The sequence below is a fragment of the Mobula hypostoma genome, chromosome 1 (assembly GCF_963921235.1).
Source record: "Mobula hypostoma chromosome 1, sMobHyp1.1, whole genome shotgun sequence".
Taxonomy (NCBI): domain Eukaryota; kingdom Metazoa; phylum Chordata; class Chondrichthyes; order Myliobatiformes; family Myliobatidae; genus Mobula; species Mobula hypostoma.
Genome location: NC_086097.1, coordinates 223,609,661 through 223,636,681, shown reverse-complemented (window position 1 = coordinate 223,636,681; position 27,021 = coordinate 223,609,661). Strand labels below are relative to the sequence as shown.

The following is a 27,021-nucleotide window of genomic DNA, read 5'->3' as shown; positions in this document are numbered from 1 at the left end:
TGATTCAAAATACGTCTGGGTAGATTTATGCTCTTGGTGGATAAAACAAGCAAGTTCAGAACTGGGGAAAGAAAGCAGTACTGTATTCCAAAAGGTGAGAAAATCTGGATGCCTTTTTCTAGTTCTGCCCGAACTTAAAAATGATGAGTTATATTGTTATATTTTATGGCAATCTGCAAAAGGCTTTGAGAGCTTTATATTGTGCAGATAATCAATATTGTATTTTTAATCATTTTCAAATTATGCCTGGTGGTTAGATTTTCACTGTTGATAATGGTGAAATGGTGATAATGGTGAAATGGCTGCTAGTTATGTATAAGGTTCCAAAAATGGACCTGAAAAATTGAGCATGGATGGACAAACCAGCTCAGTGGCCAGCTCAATTCTGTCAAAGGAAAGACATTCTTCCACATTTTAGGTACAAGATGTGCTCTCATAAGAGTAGAGAATTTATAAAACAGCAAAAAGGACTGATTATAAACAAAAAAATCAAGTAGTTGTGTTCATTGAGCAATGGAGTTAGTCTGATGTATCTTAAAATGTTTACTTCTGAATTGTGGGGGAAAAAGCTTTCTGCAAAGTTTTGTAGAACAGTAGATCATTAGAAGTACCAATACAGGCTGCTCATCATTTTCAGAAGGCAAACATAATTTACGGTTTTGTTATGGATTACTGAATATCAGAGGGAAGATTACGACTGAATAACAAAAAGAAATAGGTTAGTGTTTTTGGAATAGATTATACATTCAGATGTGTTAACCTGGTAGATCCATTATCAAAATTCCAGTGGTTTTATTCTAGCTGATTATACTGAAGAAAATTTAAATGCTAAATGTTAGCATTCAATTTTGGAAAAAAAGATTATTTTATATCTGAATTTGTCTCCTACTTGGGAAGCTTCCAATTTTTTCCATTATGCTTGATAAATGAGTGATTACATAAGACTTTCATATCTATATTGATGGCCATAAGTTTTAGTTCTCAAGAATTAACCTCTTTAGTGTCACAAACCCATCAAGTTTAATTGTGTTATTAGTCAACATCATTAAATGCTTCTTCATATTCTAATTGTGACCTTTACTCAACTTTTCTATTCTAAACCCCAAAATCCGTTTCCAGACTAACAAACCTTTGACTAAAATCCACTGACATCCCCTCCTGTCCAAGAGTGAGGTGAAAAGGAATCAAAATCTTGTTTCAAATACTGGCAGAAAACTTCGCAGCTAGAGGCTGACATGATACGGAATTATAGAATGTACAGCACAGGGAATTTAGTCTCAACAGTCTGTGCTGGATTATGCTCCACTCAAGGTGTCTCCTGTCTTTCCATTTCAAAATCTATCCATGCAGATAAATCCTTCTCCCTCACAAGCTTGCCCTGCCTCCCCTTGAATAGATGTTATCCATCCTCTCAGATTTTGTACCAGTGATTAAGTTAATGGGCCATCAGCCAGAGGTCTAAATGATTGATCTGGGCACAAAGTAAGCCACATGGGAACTTACGTTCAAGTACTGAAATGAAACATAGAAAAATTAGAAACATAGAAAACCTACAGCACAATACAGGCCCTTCGGCCCACAAAGTTGTGTTGATCACGTCCTTACCGTAGAAATTACTAGACTTCCCCATAGCCCTCTATTTTTCTTAGCTCCGTGTACCTATCCAAAAGTCTCTTAGAAGACCCTATCGTCTCCGCCTCTACCACCGTTGCCGGCAGCCCATTCCATGCACTCACCACTCTGAGTAAAAAACTTACCCCTGACATCTCCTCTGTACCTACTCCCCAGCACCTTAAACCTGTGTCCTCTTGTGGCAACCATTTCAGCCCTGGGAAAAAGCCTCTGACTAGCCACACGATCAATGCCTCTCATCATCTTATACACCTCTATCAGGTCACCTCTCATCCTCTGTCGCTCCAAGGAGAAAAGGCCGAGTTCACTCAACCTGTTTTCATAAGGCGTGCTCCCCAATCCTGGCAACATCCTTGTAAATCTCCTCTCCACCCTTTCTATGGCTTCCACATCCTTTCTGTACTGAGGCAACCAGAACTGAGCGCAGTACTCCAAGTGTGGCCTGACCAGGGTCCTATATAGCTGCAATATTACCTCTCGGCTGCTAAATTCAATTCCACGATTAATGAAGGCCAATACACCGTATGCCTCCTTAACCACAGAGTCGACCTGCGCAGCTGCTTTGAGCGTCCTGTGGACTCGGACCCCAAGATCCCTCTGATCCTCCACACTGCCAAGAGTCTTACCATTAATACTATATTCTGCCATCATATTTGACCTACCAAAATGAACCACTTCACAGTTATCTGGGTTGAACTCCACCTGCCTCTTCTCAGCCCAGTTTTGCATCCTATCAATGTCCCGCTGTAACCTCTGACAGCCCTCCACACTATCTACAACACCTCCAACCTTTGTGTCATTTGTTCAGTTTCAGTAATGGTATCTAAGGAACTACTGGATTATTGCTAAAAATACATCTAATTCACTAATTGATGTCAGGGAACTTCCTGGTCTGTTTTTTGGTTTATCACTTCAGAAATGCCAGTAAGAATGACTCTATAGTTCCTGTGTCTCTTGAATGAATTTAATAAAAACAAGTTCGCCATTCTCACCACTTTATCTAAAAGTTGTTTCTTCTGAATATTTTAGTGGATTTCTTGATACTTTTATAGACGAATTAGTTATGTTCTTTATATATCCACCCATAACCCCCTTCCATAAAGTCCAACGTAAATTTGTTATCAAAGTGCATGTATGTCACCATGTGCACTGGCATTATTATTGTTGTCTTCCCCAAAGTCAACATCCTCAGAGTTACTTCTGGGCTGAATCTGACTTGACTGTAAATGACTTCCTGACATCCCAAAGCCTTTCCACCATCTACATGGTACAATTTAGGAATCTGATGGAATATCCCACTTGCCTGGGTGAGTGCAGTTCCAATATTATACTCAATTTTCAATAAACTCAATACCACATAGTGTAACTGAGTCAGTTGGTGATCTCCTGCCTGAAACATTCATTCCTTCTACCTCTGACACACTGTGGTATGTGCCATGTATTACTCACCTGGACTAGGTTCCCCTCCAAATGGTACACTATCCTGTGTTGAAAATATCACTGTCTTCATCCTGCTAGATCTAAATCCTGAAACACCCTCCAAAGCATCATTTTGGGAGTATCTTACCGGTAGGCCTTCTGCAGTTCAAGAAGGCAGCTCTACATCACCTTCTTAAGGCCTTGTTCTTTATACTAGATCTTGAATAATTAATAAATAATTTTAAATAACTTAGATCACCTCCCCATCATAACTTTCTCAAGAGTCTGTTCATCATTTTTGATATATACACACTCACTTCTCTGGTTTCATCCTTGTATATCCTGTTTTGTTATAATTGCCAGAATTGTATTCATAACATAAAGGATTGTCCAATTGAGGCTTGATACAGGTTGAGCATAATTTCCCTTTTCAATTCTTTCTCTCTAGAAATAAACCCTAGTGTTTTTGCTTTCTTTATAGCCTTTCTAACCTGTGGCTCAACATTTAGTGATTGGTGTATTTGTACTCCAAGATCCCTTTGTTCCTCTACTTCAGCTAGACTCCCACCTTCCATGTAGTAAGTGACTTTCCTATTCTTCCTATCAAAATCTAAAAGTTTGCGTTTATCTGCATTGAACTTCACTTGCCACTTATTTGCCCTTATTGAGGACATCTTGTAAATTTTTTAGGCACTTGGTGACTACTCCTCCTAATTTGGTATCTTTAGCAATTTTGAAAGTTACTCTTTTGATTCCATACTCTAAACTGCTAATGTAATGCTCCAAATTAAAATCCTTGTGGAACACTTCTGCCCACCTTCTCCTGCTGCTCTTTAGTTCTTGCTTTCCAACTTTAAGTTAAGCTGGCAATCCTGACTCCATATTCTCAGAGTTTAATCAGTAGTTAATCTATTGTAGGATATCAGAAGCTTTTGGAAGATCTAGATAAATTACAAACAATGGAATATTATTTTCTAGTCCCTTCAATCAAAATTTTCAAGATTGAATCCCCCTTAGGAAACCATGCTATTTATTTATTATACTTTGAGTTTCCAGGGTTGTATTTTCTCCTTGATTCCATTATTTTCCCTGCCATCAATTTTAAACTAACTAGTATAAATTTCCTGAAGGTGTTTCATCCCATTTCTGAAATACAAGCACAACTTTTTGACACCATTGATTTTACTAATGATTGTGGGATATAGTTCAGTCATGGGCTCGACAAATTCCCACAAGAGAATAAGAAGAATGCAAGTTGTTGAAGTTCCCCGGATGATAGGCATAGAGAGTAAAATGAAATTGTGAGTAGGTTTGGTAAATGTCAGTTTCAAATTCAGAAGGGAATCAAGCTAAATACAAAAAAAATGAGGCGGCTGAAGACGGAAAGCGTACTAAGCAGAATTTGAAGAGATTAATAAGACCATAAGACATAGCAGCAGAATTAAGTCATTTGGCCCATCGAGACTGCTCTGCCATTTAAACATGGCTGATCCTTTTTTTTCCCCTCCTCAGCCCCACTCCCTGGCATTCTCCCCATAACCTTTGATGCTGTGTCCAATCAAGAATCTATCAAGCTCTACCCTACATACACCCAACCACCTGGCCTCCACAGCTGGCTGTGGTAACAAATTCCACAAATTCACCACCTTCTAGCTAAAGAAATTTCTCCGCATCTCTGTTTTAAATGGATGCCTTTTTATCCTGAGGCTGTGCCCTCTTGTCCTGGACTCCCCCACTATGGGAAACATCCTTTCCACATTTCTCTACCTAGGCTTTTCAACGTTCAAAAGGTTTCAATGAGATTCCCCCCTCCCCCCCCAAATTCCAGCGAGTACAGACCCAGAGCTATCAAATGTTCCTCGTATGATAACCTTTTCATTTCAGACTCATCTTTGTGAACCTTCTCTGAACTCTCTCCAATGCCAGCATATCTTCTTAGATAAGGAGCCCAAAATGTTCACAATACTCAAGGTGAGGCCTCACCAGTGCCTTATAAAGCCTCAGCATCACATCCCTGCTCTTGTGTTCTAGACCCCTTGAAATGAATACTAATGTTACATTTGCTTCCTCACCACTCACTCTACCTGAAGTTAACCTTTAGGGCGTTCTGCCCAAGGACTCCCAAGTCCTTTTGCATCTGAGATTTTTAGATTTTCTCCCCACTTAGAAAATAATCTACACATTTATTTCTACAACCAACGTGCACGACCATGATTTTTTCAACATGTTATTTCATTTGCCACTGTCTTGCCCACTCTCCCAAGTCCTTCTGCATCCTACTTGTTTCCTCAACACTACCTGTCCCTCAACCAATCTTCGTATCATCTGCATACTTGGCAACAAAGCCATCTATTCCATCATCTAAATCATTTATATACAGCATGAAAAGAAGTGGTCCCAACACCGACCCCCGCAGAATACCACTATTCACTGGCAGCCACCCAGAAAAGGATCCTTTTATTCCCACTTGCTGCCTCCTACCAATCAGCTAATGTTAGTAACCTTCCTGTAATACCATGGGCTCTTACTTTGGTAAAGCAGCCTCGTGTGGCACCTTGTCAAAGGCCTTCTGAAAGTCCAAATAGACAACATCCACCTCATCTCCTTTATCTATCCTACTTGTAATCTCCTTAAAGAATTCCAATAGGTTCATCAAGCAAGATTTCCCCTCAAATTAGAATTTATCTTTAAATAAACATGGGAATAGTCAAAGGAAGTTAGGAACCAAAAATGATATGATCTTGTGCTATGATATTAAGTACTTTTGTATTCATATTGAATAACAGATCATTGTAAATACAGCAGAAATAGTTGAGAAATTTAATCAGAAGAAAAGGAAAGGAAAAGAAAAGAAAGGTGCAGCGTTGGCATTTTTCAAAGTAGGGAGTCCCCACCCAGTTTAGAAGAAAACCTCCTAGATTGTCAACTGTCAGCCCATTTCTTTGATTGTGAAACACATTGCTGTCTTCAACATTAACTAACATTCTAAACTGTGTCATATCCATAAACTCTTGATTTATGTAATGGTGACCTAAGTTATTAATGTATCAAAGGATGCAGTGGTTTATTTGTTTATTATTGTCATTGTACCAAGGTACATTTTTTAAAAAAACAGTGAAACCAATACCTGCTAACATTATCAGTTGTTTTGAAATCGGATCAGAAGATGGAAGCGGGAGTGGAAAATTTTGAAGAATTGGCCACAGTAGGGGCAATTCTATAGGCAAAGCTAAATGTTCAATGTTTATAAATTTTACACCTGTGATCACAAAAAGTGAAATAGATAAATCTAACAAAACCAGGGTAGTTAAAGATGATGGAACCTTTAGCCATATTTATCTGGAGGAAAAATAATTAGAACTTGGAAACGTGTTTTTATGTTAGAAGCAAATTATGTTTGCCAAACTTGATTTAAGTAGTGGAGGCTTTTATGGGTTTGTTTTCTCATGGCATATTAAGCAAGCTCTTTTGTCCTTGAGGTCAGTGACAACATCGAAGCAAACCCATTCCCTTATTTATTTCCTTGTATGCTCTTCTTTCTCACATATCCAGCAACCTACAAACCAGCCCATTTGTGAGGTGTAGGCATACAAAACTGGCTAGGGACCCGAAAGCAAAATACAGAACTTTTTCAGGCAGAAGGGAAATGCGCAGCAGTGTCCCTCTAGGATTAAGTACATGTTGTATATTAATGAGTTGCACTCTAGTGTAAAGGGCGTAATTTAAAAGTTCACAAGTGACATTAAAAGCGAACAGAGAGAAGGGTAGTAATAGGCTTCAGGGAGACATAGTTCAAATACCTTCCAATATAAGTTACGTTTATAGAGCCTTCTCATTTGGAAAAGCAGTTGACTTTCATTTGTTTATAGTAATGTGGTTATAATGGATGAATAATTAGCCAAGCAAGTTGAACATAATGTGGCTTTTATTGGACTGGCCACATTGAACTATAATATTACTGTGTTAGAAATTCTCAATTATGTCAAATTATATTTCATGTTAAAACTAAAATGTGCAGCTTAAAGCGTACATCAGAGAAGGCAAGTTGTGGAGTGAGTATCCTGCCAAAACAATTACGCCAACATTAGTACAATAAGTATTTTAAATAGATGCATTGACAAGGATTTTGACAAGTGGTCTCATCATACTTAGTTTCAAAATACATGCTGTCATTTTTATTTGTCTTTTAATTAATGACAATGAGGGATGTAAAATAGATTTTACTTTAGCAGTTTCCCCCAATCCTGAAAGCAATTATTTTCCCATATTATAAGCAGAACTGTACAGTCCTTGCAGCATCTACACAAATACCTATACTGAGAGCTGTCAAGTTCTCACGCTGTGTGATGAGCCTGCTGTGAGTCCATGCTATGACCTGTACTGTCACAGTTAAGAATTAAAAATAGAGAATCATGGTAACCCTAGATAATCTCTAATGTAAGTACATGATCGGCACAGCATGATGGGCCGAAGGGCCTGTATGGTGCTGTAGGTTTTCCATGTTTCTAATTGCACACAACTTTATATAGGGAGGCTGTATGTGAGGATTGGTGAGAACTTATGTAGAGTTTGTTGTGACAACTAATGTCATGGCTTAGTGTAGAGACGTGGGGCTTAGGACTGCACAGTGACGTGCATGGTATATGCAGATTGACAACTGTGGACTGACAGCACCAAATCTATACATGGATCCTACAGTCTTCTTCCTCACTCCCATTTAATATGACAGATGTTGTAGTATTCCCCTTCACTCTCACCCCACCGCCCACTCCATTCTGTTTGATTGACAGAACAAACTCAAAGGCCAGTAACTACTATTAAACCTCTTGCCATAAAGAAATCTCGAGGTCGGGGAGAGCTGTGCAGTTTAACAGAGAAAAGGGGTGACAGCAACTTCCATCACATTCAACAGGGTGGACAAAATAGACCATGGGATTCAGGCAATCTGTCAACGCAGATGGCGTCAGTGGCCCACAATTCAACATTGAGCCGCTTTACCACTTCCCTCAACTTACCCAAAGTCAGTGCTGATAATAAGCCTTGGATGATTTATTTCTAGGTTTCTGGCATGGCCACAAGCAACAATGGTTAGTGCAGGGATTTCTACCTAGTACTTAGTACCCAGGTTCCTGGTGCAATAATGGTGCTTGCAGGGGTGCATGCCAGGTTCCTTGCACAGTTGCACTCCTGATAATGCATTTCTATATTTATAATGATGTGATAACCCTTCTGAGCACCGATTCTTTAGCACTCTTTCATGGGAACACATCCTGAGCACGAAGCAAGGTACCAATATACACTGTACACGCTTGCACAATTTCATCAAAATATTCTGTAGTATGTGGACATGTGTGAATTACGTTGACTATGTTTTGATATTGGAGAACATATTGTCTTAGAAAATCAATGTTTAGATTCTTTGTCAGATGAAGAATGAGCTCTTAGGAAACGTGACAATCAAAGCTGCTAATTAAATAATACATGGATCAGCTACCCATTTTCTTATGAAGTGTTCTTTCCACTCCAGCTTTAAGAAAACAATAGTTTGATTTCTGCACTCAGTCCCCTGCAACTATCCTCATTTGACACATAACCGTTTGTTTAGTTTTAAATTGTTAGATAATTTAGTGTCATGGATATGCAGCCTCAGAATGATGAGATTGTTGAGAACAATGAACTTCTGCTCATCTCTAACAAAGCAAAATGATTGTGCTTAACAGTACTGAGATATTATTAAGCATAGTTAAATCCATATAAAGGATTGTGGAAGGCTACCAAAAGTTAAATAATACTTTTAGGAATTGGGCCATCAATAGAACTGCAATTAATTATGAGATGAAATTAATGGCAAAAATTAGTAATGTAGCTATCCTGTAAAATGAAGATTAAAGTTAAGGATGCCACACTAGGATAGCAGTTGCGCGATACTATTACAGCTTGGGGCTTTGGAGTTTGCAGTTCAATTCCGAAATCATCAATAAGAAGTCTGTACATCCTCCCTGTGGACTGTGTGGGTTTTCTCCAGGTGCTCTGGTTTTCTCCCACAGTCCAAAGACCTACCAGTTAGTAAGTTAATTGATCACTGTAAATTGTCCCATGATTAGGCCAGGGTTAAATCAGGGGTTGCTGAGCACTGCAGTTTGAAGGGCCAGAAGAGCCTATTCTGTGCTGTGTCTCAATAAGTAAATAAAGATGAGCTCCAATGTTGCACACATGCATCTTTTGCTACTGGTGCACAAAGGAGTTTAAACTGTGCACAAAAGGTTGTCACTCTGCACCTCTTTGGCATGTTAAGTATATGCCCCCTCCCTCTCTCCCCCTCCCCCAGGGGAGACTTAACAAGCAACTTGCTGATTTATGATGTTAAAAGTCTATTGCATCACTTTTTCCGAGCTCTGCACCCAGAGAATCAGCCCTGGAAAGGCTCAGGTCTCTGGACACGCAGCAGACAGCTAACCCACTGCTCCCGATATTCGATGTTCTCTCGTGACGCCTCAGTCAGGGCCACTGGCCTTGAATCAGCCCATCTCCAGGGCCAGGAAAATCCGGTACCCTGAAGGTGTACTAATCTTCCAGGCCACATCCTTGGGATATCAAAAAGCTGCTGGTCATGAGGCCCTGAGGGCGAGTCCCATTCCCGCAAAGATCCGAAGTCAGATCATACGCAATCACATTTCCTTTTCCGGTTTCTGATGCAGATGGTGTTGACAACATGGAGTTTGCAATGATTTGTCTGCAGATTGTAGAACTGGCTTATTTATGCTGTTTTTATTGAAGAAGTTCAGTACACACATGTCACTGGGCAAAAAGTTGCACAGGACAAGATTTTTGCGCACATTGGTCATTACAAATTAGAGGAAGCATTTATGAGTTGGTCCATATGGTTATTTGAAAACAAGGATACAAATTTTAAATTTAGAGTTATTTTACTTGGAGTCAGTATAGATAATCCTGGAAAATGATGGATGAAACAAGGTTAAGTTGGGATATGAATAGCAGATACCAGATATTTCAAATTTATTGAGTTAAGGAATGAAAGATGTCAGCCACAGATGTGTTGGATAAACCACATTTACAGATTGCAAAGACATGATTGAGGGTCTGATTAGTAAATGATCTAAATCATGGATTGGCCAAGCTGATGTTGTGCAGGTGATTGATGGTAATATATACTCTTTGCTAGGTTCAGAAGCTTAATTTGGGCAATGTGGAACAGAGATTTTTATCTCCTCATTTTGGCTCTTTCCTGTCACACTTTTATCAGACAACAGAAGGGATTAGAGAAGCTATTATACAGTTCCTCACTTTCATTTCACATGTTGCTGTTCTAATTATGATGTTTACCATTTTTCTAGAAATGAACACAACACAGAATGCATAGGAACAGGCACTTCAGCTTACAATATTGTGCCAAATTAGTAATCAAAGCTCAAAGTACATTTATTATCAAATATGTACATATACATTACACAACCTTGAGATTCATCTCCTTACAGACAGCCACAAAACAAAGTAATTCAAAAGAACTCAAAAAATGACAAACACCCAATATGCAGAGAGAGAAGAAAAAACAAATTGTACAAACAGTAAAAATAAGCAAATAACATTTAGAATGAAAGTGAGTCCTCAGACACTAAGCCCAGAGCAGGCTACAGCCTCAACCTCATTTCAGTGCATACAGAGTAAATGTGGTGGAGCCTGCAGACACGAAGCCTGGATGTCTCAGTGCAGTGCAGACTGGAGTAAACGTCACTGAGCAGCAAGCAGAACAGGCTCAAACCTTGCCTCTGGTCCTGACAATGCCTTTTCATTCCATCTGACCCAGTGTTTAACTCATCCAAACTTCAGGCCATTTTCCACTCTAAGACCCAGGCCCTGTCACATCAATATGCAGTGGGCCTGGACCTTGCCACTATGCTTTTGGCCCGTACCCAACTTTTCCAAATCATCCCCTTGCTTAGATTGATCAAACCCCACTCTTGGTTTAGGTGGACGAGCTGCGAATGCCTCTTCTCTGCTCCGACTTTATTCCACTCTGCTTGCCTCAACCTCACCTTGACTATGCCTCGACCTTGCACCAACTTCACCCTGCACCTGCTGGCTTTAATCCTCAACTTAGCCTTGCCTTCACCCACCCCTTCATTGTTTTTGGTGATCGGTTGCTATAATGTTTTGGTGGAAAAGTGTTATTAATAAAGCATTTAATTGTATTCCTTGTCTTGTTAACCACCAGTAAGTGGTTGCTCACCTTCAGCAGTGCCATCTTAAACCGGAAATAATCAAATGCCGAACTAAACTAATCCCTTCTGTCTACACCATGTCCATATCCTTCCATTTCCTGCACACTTTGTGCCTATGTCAGAGCCTCTTGAACAACTCTATTGTATTTGCCTCTGCCACTAGGCAGCACATTTCAGGTACCCTATCTCTGTGTTTTTAAAACAAAACCTTGCTTCACGTATCTCCTTTGATCTTATCCCCTTCATCTTGCATGCCCCCTGGTATGAGACATTATCAACCCTGGGAGAAAGATACTGGCTGTCTACTCTATCTAGGTCTTTCATAATCTATCAGATCTCCCCTCAGCAAGGGATTTCCTTAAAAGAAATCATTGCTATAAGAGAATTGGGAAAGTAGGGTTCCAGTAATTATTCTACATACTTTTTTTTGATGTTTTTGAGGAAAATTTTTAAAAGCCCTTTGGTTAAATTTAAAAATGTCTTTTGAATGAATGTCATAGGTCAAACATGTTGTAAACAGTCAATGTAATGGTAAATGACCACTTTGATTTGATGAAAAAGAAGTAATGGAGTGTAGTCAACGACACGGGATCTTTTTTCTTTTGGATTTAATCTGGCAATGTCGAAAAGGTGGTAGATACATTTTAGTGCAGTGTTTTGTAAGCAATGTGGATAAAAGCTGTACCAAGATGGAAATGGATGAAGCAAATCCTGCATCCATTTCCGTGCAATCACTGTAATTGCATATGCTTTCTTCCATTTTTGATCTAAAACAATGGATCAATATGAATGATGAAGAGATATAATTTATTGAGGGTAACGAGAATTGGTTTGGGGAAAGAATGTGTAAACTCTACACATGCTATCAAAATGCTATTAACACGTGCAGAAAATGACTAAAGAGCAAACAGAAAAATTGGTTGAGGAAAATAATACAATGAGTAGAAAAACCTGGTAAAAGTGCATTTGACGTATAGTTAACAAGTAGGACCCAGCACACCTTTGACGTATTGACTTTGAAGGAGTGAACAGATTGTCCTTAATGCTATTAGGATCCACAACATAAAATGACACATAACATGATTGCACTATGTGGAATTTAGAAGTTTGAAGTTATTTGATAGGATTTTGATTCCCTTTAATGAATGAAACATAGTTATCATTTACATGAATGTGGAAATATTCTTAACATTAATGTATTATTTTGTTTAATCTTGAAGAATTAACATTAAGCTGTAATATTTTGCTATAATTGAAACAACCATTCTCATATTGGTTCCTTTCGATTTTCCCACAGACTTAAATGGTTGATCTACTGCCATTGTCACAGTCAGAACATTACACTAATTTACAAGTCATCATTACTTTTCATCTAGTAACCCAAACTATGAAGTAAAATAACATAGAAAACCAGTGAACCAGTGTAATAATAACATTTTCTTGGTTGTGCCTTGTATTCTTTCTGATATGCAGGAAAAAGTGCTTTTCGATCGCTCTGTCAAGAGGTCTCACGAGTGAGATGGGCTGCATTTTCTGTTCATCCTAATTCTGTAAAATGTGAAAATGTTGTTGACCAGTTACACATTGAGGTATGTGCAGTGCTGAAATTATTTTCCTTTTCTTTTAGGTTGTGTTCACTGGTGAAAATATTCCAGTTCATCCTCATGTTTACAGCAATGGACACATTTGTCTATCGATTCTGACAGAAGATTGGTCTCCAGCTCTTTCTGTACAGTCAGTTTGTCTTAGCATCATCAGCATGCTTTCCAGTTGCAAAGAAAAGGTAACCCGTGATTAGATGAAAAGCTATTACAGATCAAAGCCTTTCTTGTCTCTGATCTGCCTGATTGTGTTGTTTAAATTGTGAAAGGGAAAGATGAAAAATTTTTGCCTAATATTTGCATGCACTCGAAAATTTTGAAGATGTAATGCTCACTTGTTACCTTACTAGTGATGAATTGTGCATGCTTTTATACCTCTTGAGAACAGGTTGATGTTGATGTTCATTTCATATGTGCATTTCCTTGTGGTTCTTAAGTCTTTGTAAATATTATCAGCAGGGAAGGTAGGAAATAGCTTAACTATTAAAATTGCATTAATTTCAAACTTGGGGTCATTTGATTTCCTCTCTGGCTTGCAAAATCTCAGGATACGTAGTAACATAGTATTTGGTAGCTAACTGTAAATTGATTGAAAGTGTGATTATATAATATGTAGTCACTCATGGTAAATATTGCCAAATTAAGACCAGGATTAACAAATGATTCTTAATTCCATTCTTCCATTGCCCACGTTATTTCTCTTAACCTGTTAATTTTACTCTGGACAGTTAAATCAGTTATTACTATATTTTTGACTGTGTTAGATTGCCTTGATAGAGAGGATTGGTTTAGTTTCCTGACTTCAGATTACTTTACCAATGTTTTTCACCTTTGAAGCAATAACTTGACTTATCGTTGCCCACAAAAGTAGTTTTTATTTAGTACCCCTTGAGCTATGCATGAACAAAGCTATTCCAAACATTTCAGTCATCAAGAGGCTAGCTGTTTACTATGTTCTCATCTCAATTGTGCTCCTTTGAAAGCACGGGACCAGACATATTTAGAACAAAAACCTTTTGCTAAATATGATTATTATTAAGCCACTCTAAAAATAAATCATTGTGAATAAATTTATATAAATCATTACCCTAACCTTGAACTTGTTTTCTTTCTAGAATAGCAAATAGAACAAATAGTAATTTTGTTAGTTAACATTGAATGGGAATTTTGATCATGGTAAATGCTTAATTTTACGTTGATAACTATGTACTCTTACAGTTATATATTTTATTGTGAATGGTTCATCTGAAAGTTTCATTTTTATGTTTGTGAAAGGTGACGTGATCTTGATTTAAAATAATGTATTGAGATAGTCAATTAAATAACTAAAAATTCAAGGGCAGTATTAAATTTTCTTAGCTTGATAAAACTGTATAAAATGGTATCTGACCATTTGGTGGAAAGCCTGATGGATCAGTACGTGGATCACCTCGGGATGTTTCTCTTGTTCTCCATCCAACTATATGGCCTCGGTTCTCATGATCTTCCTCTGCCTTTCTGGGACCATAGCTTTCATGCTTTCCTTAAGCTTGCTTGATTTTACTAGGAAATTTATTACAATAGATGTGACATCTTTTTTTCAAAGAAAGTGAATTAAAATGCATTTGGGTGGTATTAGTAAATCCTGGAGTCCAGAAATTTGCTAATCTGGCACCTGCAAAGTCCTTAAAGTGCTGGATTAGGAGAGAGCTTACAAAGAGCAGCAAGCTGCCTGAACTCTCACACTTGCAACGAATATCCTCCCAGTCATTTTGTTCTGCTGTGAGATCAGCTCCTGATATGTTGGTGAAGTCTTCACTGCAGGATCTGGTGGCTGGCTTCAGGAGCCGCCAAGTCATAGTCATAGTCATACTTTATTGATCCCGGGGGATCAGTTTAGAAATATTCCTAAAGGCACCATCTCCAGGTTTAACAGCTGTCAAAGTTGAGTTCACTGAGCTTGTAGCATTGCAAAATGAGATCACAATGGGAAGGGGTATCAACTTAACAATTCATAGTGACGGTTAATAAAAATGGGGCTGATAAAAAGGGATTTTAGTTTATTTCTAAAGGAAACCAGTGAATGAAGAAAAGATTACATAATGCTGTGCAGCACAGCTGGAAAAAATGGTACAATTAGTGATTTGACCAGTAAATGTAAAGAGTGGTCAGTCATTTCAAGGACTGCAAAAGGTGGGTTCAAGTAGACGCACAAAAAAATCACAGATCCCATTTGTTAATTGCAGACATGTCAAAGTCCAGTTTATTCTGAGAACTACAGGTACAATCAAATTCACTGAAACAGTGGATAGTTTATCCAGTGTGAAATATGCTGGGAATTTAACCCAAAAGTGTATTTTTACTTCCAGATGAGTAGAAATATTCCTAAAATTTGCTCAGGTTAAACAAGTTAGGTCACAAAGCACTTGCTGGTGTCGTACATTTCTGGCTGTGCAGGATTGATGGGGAGCATGGGTTTTTGAACCTTAGAGGTTGGTGCTTTCATGCTGAATGCTAGATAGAACTCTTATTTTCCAGCATGGGGCTTGATTATTGGTATCCAAAAATTCAGAAGCTTGTCATTGGAGTGATTAGCTTTGAAGTTGTGCCCCATTGTGCAATGAATAGGAATGATAAAAATCAAAGCTCAATTTAGTTTACCATACGACATCTGACATCTATTGAAGTAGCTATTGTGACCTCAAATAATTTTTTCTGTAATTTATTTTTTTTTGAAGTTCATCATCAAACATTTCCATAAGATGTATTTCAGATATCGTACATACATATATAATCATATTTGCCACAAATCTCCACATAATATTTATCTGAGGTATACACCTATAGAAAAGAGGAAAGAAAGAACAAGCAGGAGAAAACTACGTACAAATAGGGAGTGATCTTTTTTAACGACATATTCATTGATTTGTGAGAATAAAATCAGACCTATGAGGTGTTATGTAGCTGAACCATTTTTCCCAGTGTGAATCAAATTGTTCCAACTTATGATTAACAGATCCTGTTATCGTCTCCATTTTGTAAATGTCCATTGTAATTTCCATCCATGCTTTTAAAGTTGGGCTCCCCTGTGATAACCATTTCCTGGTAAGAGTCTTTTTACCAACCATCAGCAGTATATTCATTAAATATTTATCTCTTTTCAACCATTCTTGAGATACTAACCCAAAATGTATGGTCTTACTTTCTAAGGGTATTTCACATTTAAAAATATCTTGTAGGGCATTGTGTATCCCACTCCAATAGTCTGATAACGGAGCAATCCCAGAAAATATGATAGTGGTTTGCATTTTGATTTCCACAATTTCTCCAGCAAATAGGGAGGTTACTATCATAATGGGATTTCCGAGAGGGTGTAATAAAATATCTTATCAAGTTTTTCCACCCGAACTCCCTCCATTTCTGTGAACTGGTACACTTCCATTGATACCTCCATATCATAGTCCATTCTTCCTCAGATATAATTATCCCTCCTTCCTTCTCCCATTTTGTTTTAATGTATGAAGTCGAATGTGTTTTAAGATTTGACAAACCCTTATACATACTGTCACATATGTAGATACAGGTGTCCCCTGCTTTTCGAACGTTCGCTTTACGAAACCTCACTGTTACAAAAGACCTACATTAGTTCCCTGTTTTCGCTAACAGAAGGTGTTTTCACTGTTACGGAAAAAAGCACACGATAAAAGGCAGCGCGCGATAAAAAGCAGCGCGCGCCCCAAGCAGCCTCTCCTCCGGATTCGGGACTGCATTCTGGCCGGCATTGCTTAAACACGTGCCTGAGAGCGCTGTTAGCAAGATGAGTTCTAAGGTATCCGAAAAGCCTAAAAGAGCTCATAAGGGTGTTACACTTAGCGTAAAACTAGACATAATGAAGCGTTTCGATCGTGGTGAACGAAGTAAGGACAAAGTGAGTTTGGCTTGTGGAAGATGATGAAGATGATGTTGAAGAGGTTTTGGCATCCCATGACCAAGAACTGATAGATGAAGAGCTGATGCAGTTGGAAGAGGAAAGGATAACAATCGAAACCGAATGCAGTAGCGAATGGACTGAAAGTGAAGTCGTCCAGGAACTGAACGTGAAGCAACTGTGTGAGATTTTCGCTGCAATGATAAAGTACGACTTTAATTTTGAAAGGGTATGTCGGTTTAGGGTATATTTGCAAGATGGTTTGAGTGCTTACAAAGAAACGGTATGATAGAAAAATGCTCGAGGCTAGCAGTCAAGCAAGCCTTCCACATCAGCTTCAGCAGATGACGAACCTCGACCTTCGACATCGAGTTATAGGAGAAGATGAGAAAGCGTATATTGGTTGCCCTAGATAGGTCAAAATGTTATCCGCATAACAGGCCAATTTATGTTCTGTCCTTTTAGTAGTAATCCCCCTGATATCTTTATTTTGTCTGATGTATTGAGCTAATGGTTCCAGATATAATGCAAAGAGTAGCGGTGAACATGCACAACCCTGTCTCGTGGTCCTTTCTAGGGTAAAACTATTTGAAAAAATATCCATTGATTTTAATCTTAGCAGTAAGGTTGACATATAGTGCCTGTATAGTTTTAATAATTGTGTCATGTAAACCAAATCTATTAGATTAGATTATGAGGACACTCAGTCCTCGTTTATTGTCATTTAGAAATGCATGCATTAAGAAATGATACAATGTTCCTTCAGAATGCTACGCAAGAAACACAGGACAAACCAAGACTAAAACTGACAAAACCACATAATTATAACATGTAGTTACAACAGTGCAAAGCAATACCATGGGCACGGTAAAAAAAAAGTCTCAAAGTCCCGATAGCCTCATCATCTCACGCAGACGGTAGAAGGGAGAAACTCTCCCTGCCATGAACCTCCAAGCGCCGCAAACTTGCCGATGCAACATCCTGGAAGTAGCCGAGCCTCTGACCAACCCTTAGACACCAAGCACCATCCTCTGCCGAGCATTTCGACCCCGCCCCGGCCGCCGAGTAACAAGCAAAGCCAAGGACTCAGGGCCTTCCCCTCCGGAGATTTCGGACCACACAGTAGCAGCAGCAGTGAAGCAGGCGTTTCAGAAGTTTCACCAGATATTCCTCTGTGCTCTCACGTCCGTCTCCATCAAATCAGGATTGTGCATGGCACCTACTTGACAAATAACAGACGTCACCACCGGAGAGGCCACTACGAGCTGCGTCGCGCCGCCATCTTCTCCTTTCCTCTTGAGTTTTGTAAAGCTTCTTGAATTTCACTTAGCTTATTTTTTTTTTTATCATTTTTGTTCTTGGATCCCTAATTCTATGAATTGTATTTTTTGCTATCTTTTTCTTCAGTTTCCACACCAGTATTTTCATAGATTTAGATCCACTTTCATAATGTCTCTGTTTCAGAAACATTAAAGTTTTCCTGATTTCTTGCGTAGCCAAACTATTAATTTCATTCCTAATTTTTAAAATTTCCTCTAATGTATGCTGTGCCAAATCAATTTTTTTTTCTAGTTCCTTCAGCCTATTTTGTAATTCCTCTAATGTTTTATTCCTTATATTTTTCTTATATGAAGATATCGCTATAATTTTCCCTCTGAAGACAGCCTTCAGAGTATCCCATAGAATAGAATCCCATAGGTGAAACCTCTCCATTATCATTGAATTCTAAGTAAAGACCAGTTTCTTTTTGAATTTGTTCATTAAGGTAGGGATCATTGAGTAGACTTGAATTTAGTTTCCAAATAGTATTCTTTGGTTGTAGGTGCATGGTCACTTACATCTGTTGTCCCAATTACACAGGTGTTTATTTTGTCTTTGTCTTTTCCAAATGTTATGAAATAGTCTATTCCTGTATATACAGAATAGGGGGCAGAATAATGAGTGTAATCCCTTCTGTTGGAGAAAAGGTCGCTCCATATATCAATTAAACCAACTTCCTTAAAAAGTGTATTAACTCACTTATGTAAGGATTTTGTTTCATAGGTTTTTCTATTGGAAGAGTGTAATTTTGGTTGTAATTGTAAATTTAAGTCTCCCCCACATATCAGGAGACCTTCTGTTTCCATTACCATAATATTAATAATTTTCTGAAAGAAACTAATATCACTTCCTGGGGATGCATTTATATTCAATAGAGTAACTGTATTTCCATCTATATTCCCCCTTACCAGAATATATCTGCCCTCCTTATCTCCCATTTCGAATACTTTTTCAAAATTTAGCTTGCTTGAGATGAGAATAGCAACTCCTGTTCTATGTCCTGATTTATATGAGGAGAAAAACAAATTAGTAAAGCCCATTCTCTTTAATTTTCCATGCTTAATTGTCACTTAAGTGAGTTTCCTGTAAATACTACATGAGCTTGTTCTTTTTTCATTTTGGATAGAATTTTACTGCGTTTGATTGGATTTAACAGCCCATTGACATTAAAAGAAATGAATTTTACTTTGTCCTTAGCCATGTGTATTTATCTGTCAATATATCATTCAAATTAGCAGAATAAAACTTGATCAGTCTACTCCCTGAACAAATAAGAACCAAGAAAAGCGAATAATAAAAAAAAGGCAACAAAGGTGTGATTCTAAGGCTGAGGTCTCTAGTAGATGACCCAGGGTTGAGCTAGAGGAAACGTCTAGCTGTGGGGGATAGCCCCTCCTCCCTGTGAGTTGAGGGCCCCCATTATAGTACCAATAAAAGTAAGTGAACAAGTCTATGTCCATTACACAGAAAAGATTTCCCTGTGTATTCCTCCTATATATATATATATATATATATATATATATATATATATATATTCTCATTTATATATAATAATATATATAATAGAATATGTATATTCTCATTTAGGTGGGGGGGGAAGGAGTAAATGAATGAATAAATAAATTGAGTAATATAAAATCCACATTATAATAAGTATTTCTTGAAATAGGTATAGTGCCGTCTGTGTTTCCTTCCGTTTATCTTATCAACACTTTAAAAGTTAGCCAAACCTTGGCTCTTCTGGAGGGGGTGAGGGCTGTCTTTGGAAAACTCAGTCTCTTCCTGATACTGTCTTGCCCTCCTCCAGTCCTCTGTTTTCTCGGTTCTCTTACTATTTCCCAAGCAGATTGGGATAACTGCTCAGCCAGGCTTTCCCTCGGTTTGATCACACTGGCAGGTAGCCCTCTGTTCCTCATGTCTGTAGTCGCCTCTTCCACTGTCTGATACAGTTGCATTCCATCCTCTTAAAACACCCGCAGTTTAGCAGGGTATGGAGTTTGGAATCTAATCTTTCATTGCTTTAATATTTGCTTTACTGCAGAGTATTCTTTACGTTTCTGCAGGACCGCCGGGGGGTAATCTTGATGGAAATATATTAATTTCCCATCCAAAAACTCCCTCTTCTTACCCCAGGCCCTACATAGAATCTCCGCCTTGGTATTGTATTGAAGGAATTCTAATTAGTATTGAGTGTGGCTTATCTGTCTCCAGTAGGCCTCGGGACAAGCGCACGATGTGCCCTCTCAATTTCAATCTCCATAGTGGAGGGAATCTCTAGTGCGTACCGCAGCAATTTTCCTACAAACTCCATCATAGACAAACCCTCCGCTCCTTCAGGAACATTGTATATCCTAATATTTTTCCGTTGTGATCTTCCGTCCTGGTCAATCAGTTTGCTTTCTTGTTGATTTAATATTTTTATCGTCTTATTTAATATCTGTTCCATGTTTTGCACGCGATCTTCCACCTTCTCAATCGGGTCTCTGCCACCGCTATTTTTTGATTGACGTTGGCGAGCTCTGACTTGATGTCATTGAGTTGCTGTTTTATATCTTCTTGAAATCCCCATATCTCTTCGAGAATTTTTATCATATTTGCTGCTTCACCTGGATGAGGCCCATCGTCAGCCTCACTAGCACGCGTTCGGGTAGGAGAGCCATGCATTGCACCTCTCTCGTCCGTAGGCTCCGCAGTGATGCTTTTTTTTATCTTCATTCTTTTTTCCCTATTCTTGCCCCCCTTATCAATTCAGAATTTTCGAAAGATCTTGTATTTGATGGATTAACAGGGCAATATATGCATTTTTCCGGAGGAGCTATTGATTTAAGCTGCCATTCTGAATGATGATGTCACTGGAATCCCGTGACCTCAAATAATTTCAATATAAAATCAACTTATAACTTGAGCCTCTGTACCTCTCTCTACAACTGGATCTTTGACTTATTATGAGACCACCGTCAGTGTGGATAAGGAATAAGATTATTAGAGTGTGACATTCTTTAGCACCCCCTTTTTGTTTACTGATAACTGCACTTCAGGGCCTCCAGGTAGATTCGCTCTACCAAGCCTGTTTTAATCTCCTGGTTCCTTCTCTCCACCACCTGACAACTGCAGGTGTAATCCAAGTGCTGGTGGAATCCAACTGGAGCTGGACTCCATTGTGTTCCTACTTGTTCACACATAGCTCGAAAGCCTTTACCAATGATGGAAGACCATTGGTCTGTATGTAAATAGGTGGGATTGCCAATATGTAGAAGTATCAAGTTCTGGAGTGCTATGATGGTAGAGGTCTCACCATAAATGGTGGGAATTAATCATGTATATCTTTTATAAAGGTAAATTTTAGAAGAATATACTTGTTTGGTTTCTGATCAGGTGGGTTGCCTTGGGATGCTGGAAGTGGACTTTCATGATTGATTTGCTACATGCGCATTGGTGTCTGCTTTCATTTGCCTTTTTGGAGGTGGTCTTGTGACTGCTCCCTTATTATTTATCAAACATTTTTTACAATGTGCAATGAATTGCTGACATTAATCAACATAAGGACATCACTATAACATTGCTAATTTCACGAGTGGCTTTTCAACGCCTTGAATGTGTCCAAATCCTTTGAGTTTCTTTGAATCTATTCTTATGACTATTAGCAAGAGATATACCCAAACCTTGCCTTCAGCTTCAGCCTTGAATTTATATTGTGTTTGTAATCCTGCGGGGTTCAGTGTACAGTAGTAATATCTATGAATATTGTTAAAAGATCTTCCTTTTTAAAAAAAAAAATTATTGCTAGTTACTACCTTGGCCTCCCTAACCCTAGCAAAGTCCATCCTGTTAACTAGTTTTGTTTATGGAAAGGAGTACAGATGACGTTTCGGGCCACAACCCTTCACTGGACTTTCCTCACCAAACCTGGGAAAAGCAGCTTTCCCAGGTTTGATGAGGACGGTCCTGCTGAAATATCTCAGCCCAAAGCATTGACTATACTCTTTTCCATAGATACTGCCTGGCCTGTGAGTTCCTCCAGCATTTTGTGTGCTGCTTGGATTTCAAGCATCTGTCGATTTTCTCTTATTTGTAACTAGTCTTGTTTGTTCATCAGCTAACCATGGCATTGTCAGTGACCAGCAGTTGAGTCAATAATTCATTTGTGGTCTTCCACATGGACAACTGTGGAAGTGGTTTTACTGCATGTGCTTTTCATCCAGTAATTTTCCAGATCACTTTCCACTCCATGCCTGACATAATTAGAATCAATGCAGATCAGACTGGTTCATCCGTAATCACTTGTTTCAAGCATACTTTGAGGGCTCTAGCCACAGCAATTTGTGCTGAATGTCTCCCTTAAAAATAGGCTTGTAACTCATGAGGTTCAAATTCTGTTTCAGATAAAAATCTACCTTTTATAATCCCTGCTCCTGCTTGTAATCTTCTAGATTGACCTTTCTGGATTCTCATTCCTGATCATTCACAGAATGATGTCTCAGAAAGTAAATATTCTGCAGATGCTGAAAATCCAGAGCAAAACACACAAAATGCTGAAGGAGCTCAGCAGGTCAGGTACCATCTATGGAAAGGATTTTTCTGGCCGAGTCCTTTCATCAGGACTGGAAAGGAAGGAGGAAGAACCCAGAATAAGAAAGTAGGGGGCCACATTGTCGTTACTGGGGATACCATATCTCACAAATGGAAAATGATGCTGGTGAGGTAGTAATGGAGGGCAAAGAAATGACAGATGAACTTTATGGGTACTTTGCATCAGTCTTCACTAGAGGTCCGTGAATGTCAGGGAGCAGGTGTGAGTGGTACTGCTATTACAAAGGAAAAAGTGCGAGGCAAACTCAAAGGTCTTATGGTGGATAAGTCACTTGGACCAGATGGACTACATCCCAGAGTCCTGAGAGAGTTTGCTGAAGAGATAACGGATGCATTGGTCATGATTCTTTAAGAATCATTTGATTCTGGCGTAGTCCCAGAGGATGGGAAGATTGCAACTGTCATTCCGCTCTTTTAGAAGGGAGGAAGGTAAAAGAAAGGAAATTATAACAGCTAGCCTAACCTCAGTGGTTGGGAAAGTGTTAGAGTCTATTATTAAGGATGAGGTTTCAGGATACTTGGAGAGTAATGATAAAATAAGTCAAAATCAGCATGGTTTCTGTAAAGGGAAATTGACCCTGACAAATCTGTTGGAGTTCTTCGAGGAAGTAACAAGCAGGGTGGACAAAGGAGAGACAGTGGATGTCATTTACTTGGATTTTTCGAGAGTGTTTTGTAAGGTGCCACAAGATAAAGTCTTATGGCATTACAGGAAAGATACTGGCATGGATAGTAGAATGGCTGACAGGCAGGAGGCAGTGAGTGGGAATAAATAGGGCCTTTTCTGATTGGCTGACAGTGACTAGTGGTGTTCCTCGGGTCAATATGGGGACCGCTACTTTTCACAGTGTTTGTCAATGATTTGGATTATGGAATTGATGGCTGTGTGGCAAGGTTTGAGGATGATACGAATATAGGAGGAGGGGTAGGTACTGCTGAGGAAGCAATGTGATTTCAGCAGGACTTAAACACATTAGAAGAACGGGCAAAAAAGTGGCAGATGGAATAGAGTATTGGGAAATGTATGATAATATATTTTGGTAAAAGTATTACCATTTGGGGAGAAGCTTCAAATATCACAGGTGCAGAGGGACTTGGAATTCCTCGTGCAAGAATCCCAGAAGGTTAATTCACAGTCTGTGGTAAAGAAGGCAAATTCAAGGTTGGCACTTATTTCAAGGTGAATAGAATATAAAAACAAAGAGATAATACTGAGGCTTTAGTTACTAGTCAGGCCGTACTTGGTGCATTGTCAACCGTTTTTGGCCCCATATCTCAGAAAGGACGTGTTGTCATTGGAGAGAATCCAGAGGAGATTCACAAAGAAGATTCCAGGAATGAAGGGTTTAACATATGAGCAGCGATCAGCAGCTTTGGGCCTGTACTCACTGGAATTTAGAAGAATGCATGGGGATCTCATTGAAACCTACCGAATGTTGAAAGGATAGGATAGGGTAGATGTGGAGAGGGATATCCAGAACTAGAGGGCACAGCCTTAAAATTGAGGGGCGATCTTTTAGAATGGAGGTAAAGAGAATTTTTTTTAGCCAGAGAGTGGTGAGTCTGTGGTATGCTCTGCCACAGACTGCGGTGGAGGCCAAGTCCGTGGGAATATTTAAGGCAGAAGTTGATAATTTCCTGATCAGTCAGGGCATCAGAGGATATGGAGAGAAGGCAGGTGTATGGAGTTGAGTGGGATCCGGGATCAGCCATGATGGAATGGCGGAGCAGACTCAATGGGCTGAATGGCATAATTCTGCTCCTATGTCTTATGGTCTATGGTCTAATAATGTTTTAAGTGATATTGTGTCTTACTGGGCCAGAGAGGAGATAGTTCTTCAACCTTCATGACTGGTAAGGATTGTAAATCATAGCTCTCAGTAACATACTCCCATTGCAAAGTCTCATCTTGTAAGAATGCTTGCCATTTTCATACCTAACTGAGGTAGCTAGCCATCTGTTCATTTTTTGGTCATTTATTATTTTTCAGAGATGCAAATTATTTGGTATTAGAATTTTCTCCTTATAGTGGCGTTGCTGCAATAAATGGGAGATCATTCTGAGGTAGTAAATATTAATTATTTTAATAGTGCATACTTAAGTGTGATTGAAATGTAAATTCAAATGATTAATTCTACAAGGAATTTCCAAATACATGTAGAATTCTTACAAAGAAGAGAAACATGCCAATGAACTACAGACGAGCAAGTCATCCTTCACAGTAAGGCGGTATAAGATCTTTCTCTGGTTTTGGCTGAGGAGTGGACTCTGTTTTCATCCCTGTACTTCTCCCCATTCTCACAGCCTTCTAATATCTAGCGATGGACCTCATCTGCATGTTGTGTATTCTCAGCAACAATGGTCAGGTCAGATGGCAGGAAATTTATGTAAGCTAACAGAGAGTGGTATTTTTTCAGATTGGTTGCAATCTCCATTAACTCAACAATAGGCTTCCTAAGCTTGGACATCAGTGTTTCCCCAGAAAATGGGTAAATATACTAGTTTAAGGTTAACAACAAATATCTTGAACAGTTTATTCTGCTGTGCTAAAAAGTTGTTGAGCAAAAAGACTCCTGAACCTGGATAGTGAATATTAATTACAGAACGAATAAGAGAGATTCTGTTTCATGAAAAGGAAAGTGGAGGATAAAGCAAAAGCAAAGTTTATCATGATTTTGTATAGCAGTCTATAAAATTTCTTGAACATTTGGCGGACTACCATAGAGTACTGATGCACGGTCATTCACTTGAAACATTTCCTGTTTCCATCTCGATGGATGTTCAGTATATTTTGTCTTTTATTTCAGATCTGTGGTATCTGTTGTATTTGTGTTGAAAGTAAAAAGCCTTTTTTACATAACTATTATCTTATTTAAAAAGATTAGTGGATTATTTCAGACAAATTAGAGTGAATATATTCGTGTTCAAATGTTGAACATTAATCTCTGATACTCCATAAAACTGCAGTCTTAAAGTCACATGCCAGTTTACTAGAATTCACTACCATTACCATTCACTCCTCCCTTACTACCATTCAGAGTCCTAAACAGTCCTTCCAGGTGAGGCAACACTTCACCTGTGAGTCTATTGGGGTCATTTACTGTGTTTGGTGCTCTCAGTGTGGCATTCTGTACATTGATGAGACCTGACATAGATTGGGAGATCGCTTCACTAAGCATCTACACTGCATCCACCAGAGCAAGCGGGATCTCCCAGTGACCACCCATTGCAATTCCATGTCCCATTCCCATTCTGATATGTCCATCCATGGCCTCCACTGTCATGATGAGGCCACATTCTGGTTGGAGGAACAACACCTTGTTTTCCATTTGGGTAGCCTCCAACCTGATGGCATGAACATTGATTTCTCAAAACTTCCAGTAATACCCCTAACCCCCCCACTCCATTTCCTACCCCCTTTTCTGTCTCTCACCTTTATCTCCTTGCCCGCTCATCGCCTCCCTCTGATGCTCCTTCCCCCTTTTTCTTTCTTCCAAGGCCTTCTGTCTCTTTCACCAATCAACTTCCCAGCTCTTTACTCCATCTCTCCCCCTCTAGGTTTCACCCATCACCAGGTGGTTCTCTCTCCCTTCCACCTACCTTTTAAATCTAGTCCTCAGACTTTTTTCTCCAGTCCTGCCGAGGGGTTTACTTTCTTCGACTGTCCTTTTTTCTGTAGATGCTACCTGGCCTGCTGAGTTCCCCCAGCAGTTTATGTGTGTTGCCAGTTTATTTAAATATTACCTTTGCCCCCACTATACCTTTTCTTTGTTAAAGATGGGCTTCAAGGGAAGTTAGTCAGAGTAACTGTTTTATCGGCTATTTGAATCTGTGTATAAACATATTTTGTGTGATGCATGTGCAGTCCATTACCAGTTGTGACACTAGAGCATAAGAATTGAGTGCACTGGTACCTCAATTAGTGTTCATGATATGTGTCCAGCAATGAGTGTACTAAATGGAAACATGGCATTATGCAGATGTGTTATTGACAATGCTTCTGGTAACCTGGCTCAAATCCAACAAGAGCCTATCCTTGACTTTATCTATAATATAGCAAAAATTAGTGAGAAGTTAAAGGATTAGGAAGTTTTTAAAAACCAACCAAAGGAAACTAAAAATTGTACAAGGAGAGAAAAGATTAAATATGAAGGTAAGCTAGCCAGTAATATAAAAAATGATGCAAAAAGTTTTTCCAGATATATAAAGAGTAAAAGCGAGGTGAGAGTGGATATCGTTCTGCTGGAAAATCACACTGGCGAGGCAGTAATGGGGACAAAGAAATGGCAGGCAAATGTAAATTGGTATTTTG

General features: G+C 38.9%; 1 protein-coding gene across 2 annotated transcripts in view; it reads left to right on the top strand.

Annotated features, from left to right (window-relative positions):
* Positions 1 to 27,021, top strand: part of ube2wb (ubiquitin conjugating enzyme E2 Wb) — an 80,050-nt gene that overhangs the window by 28,434 nt on the left and 24,595 nt on the right. For both annotated transcript variants that reach the window (XM_063065164.1, XM_063065154.1), the window contains exon 4: positions 12,919 to 13,074. In XM_063065164.1, the coding sequence (XP_062921234.1) occupies positions 12,919 to 13,074 (156 nt within the window). The remainder of the gene's footprint in view (positions 1 to 12,918; positions 13,075 to 27,021) is intronic.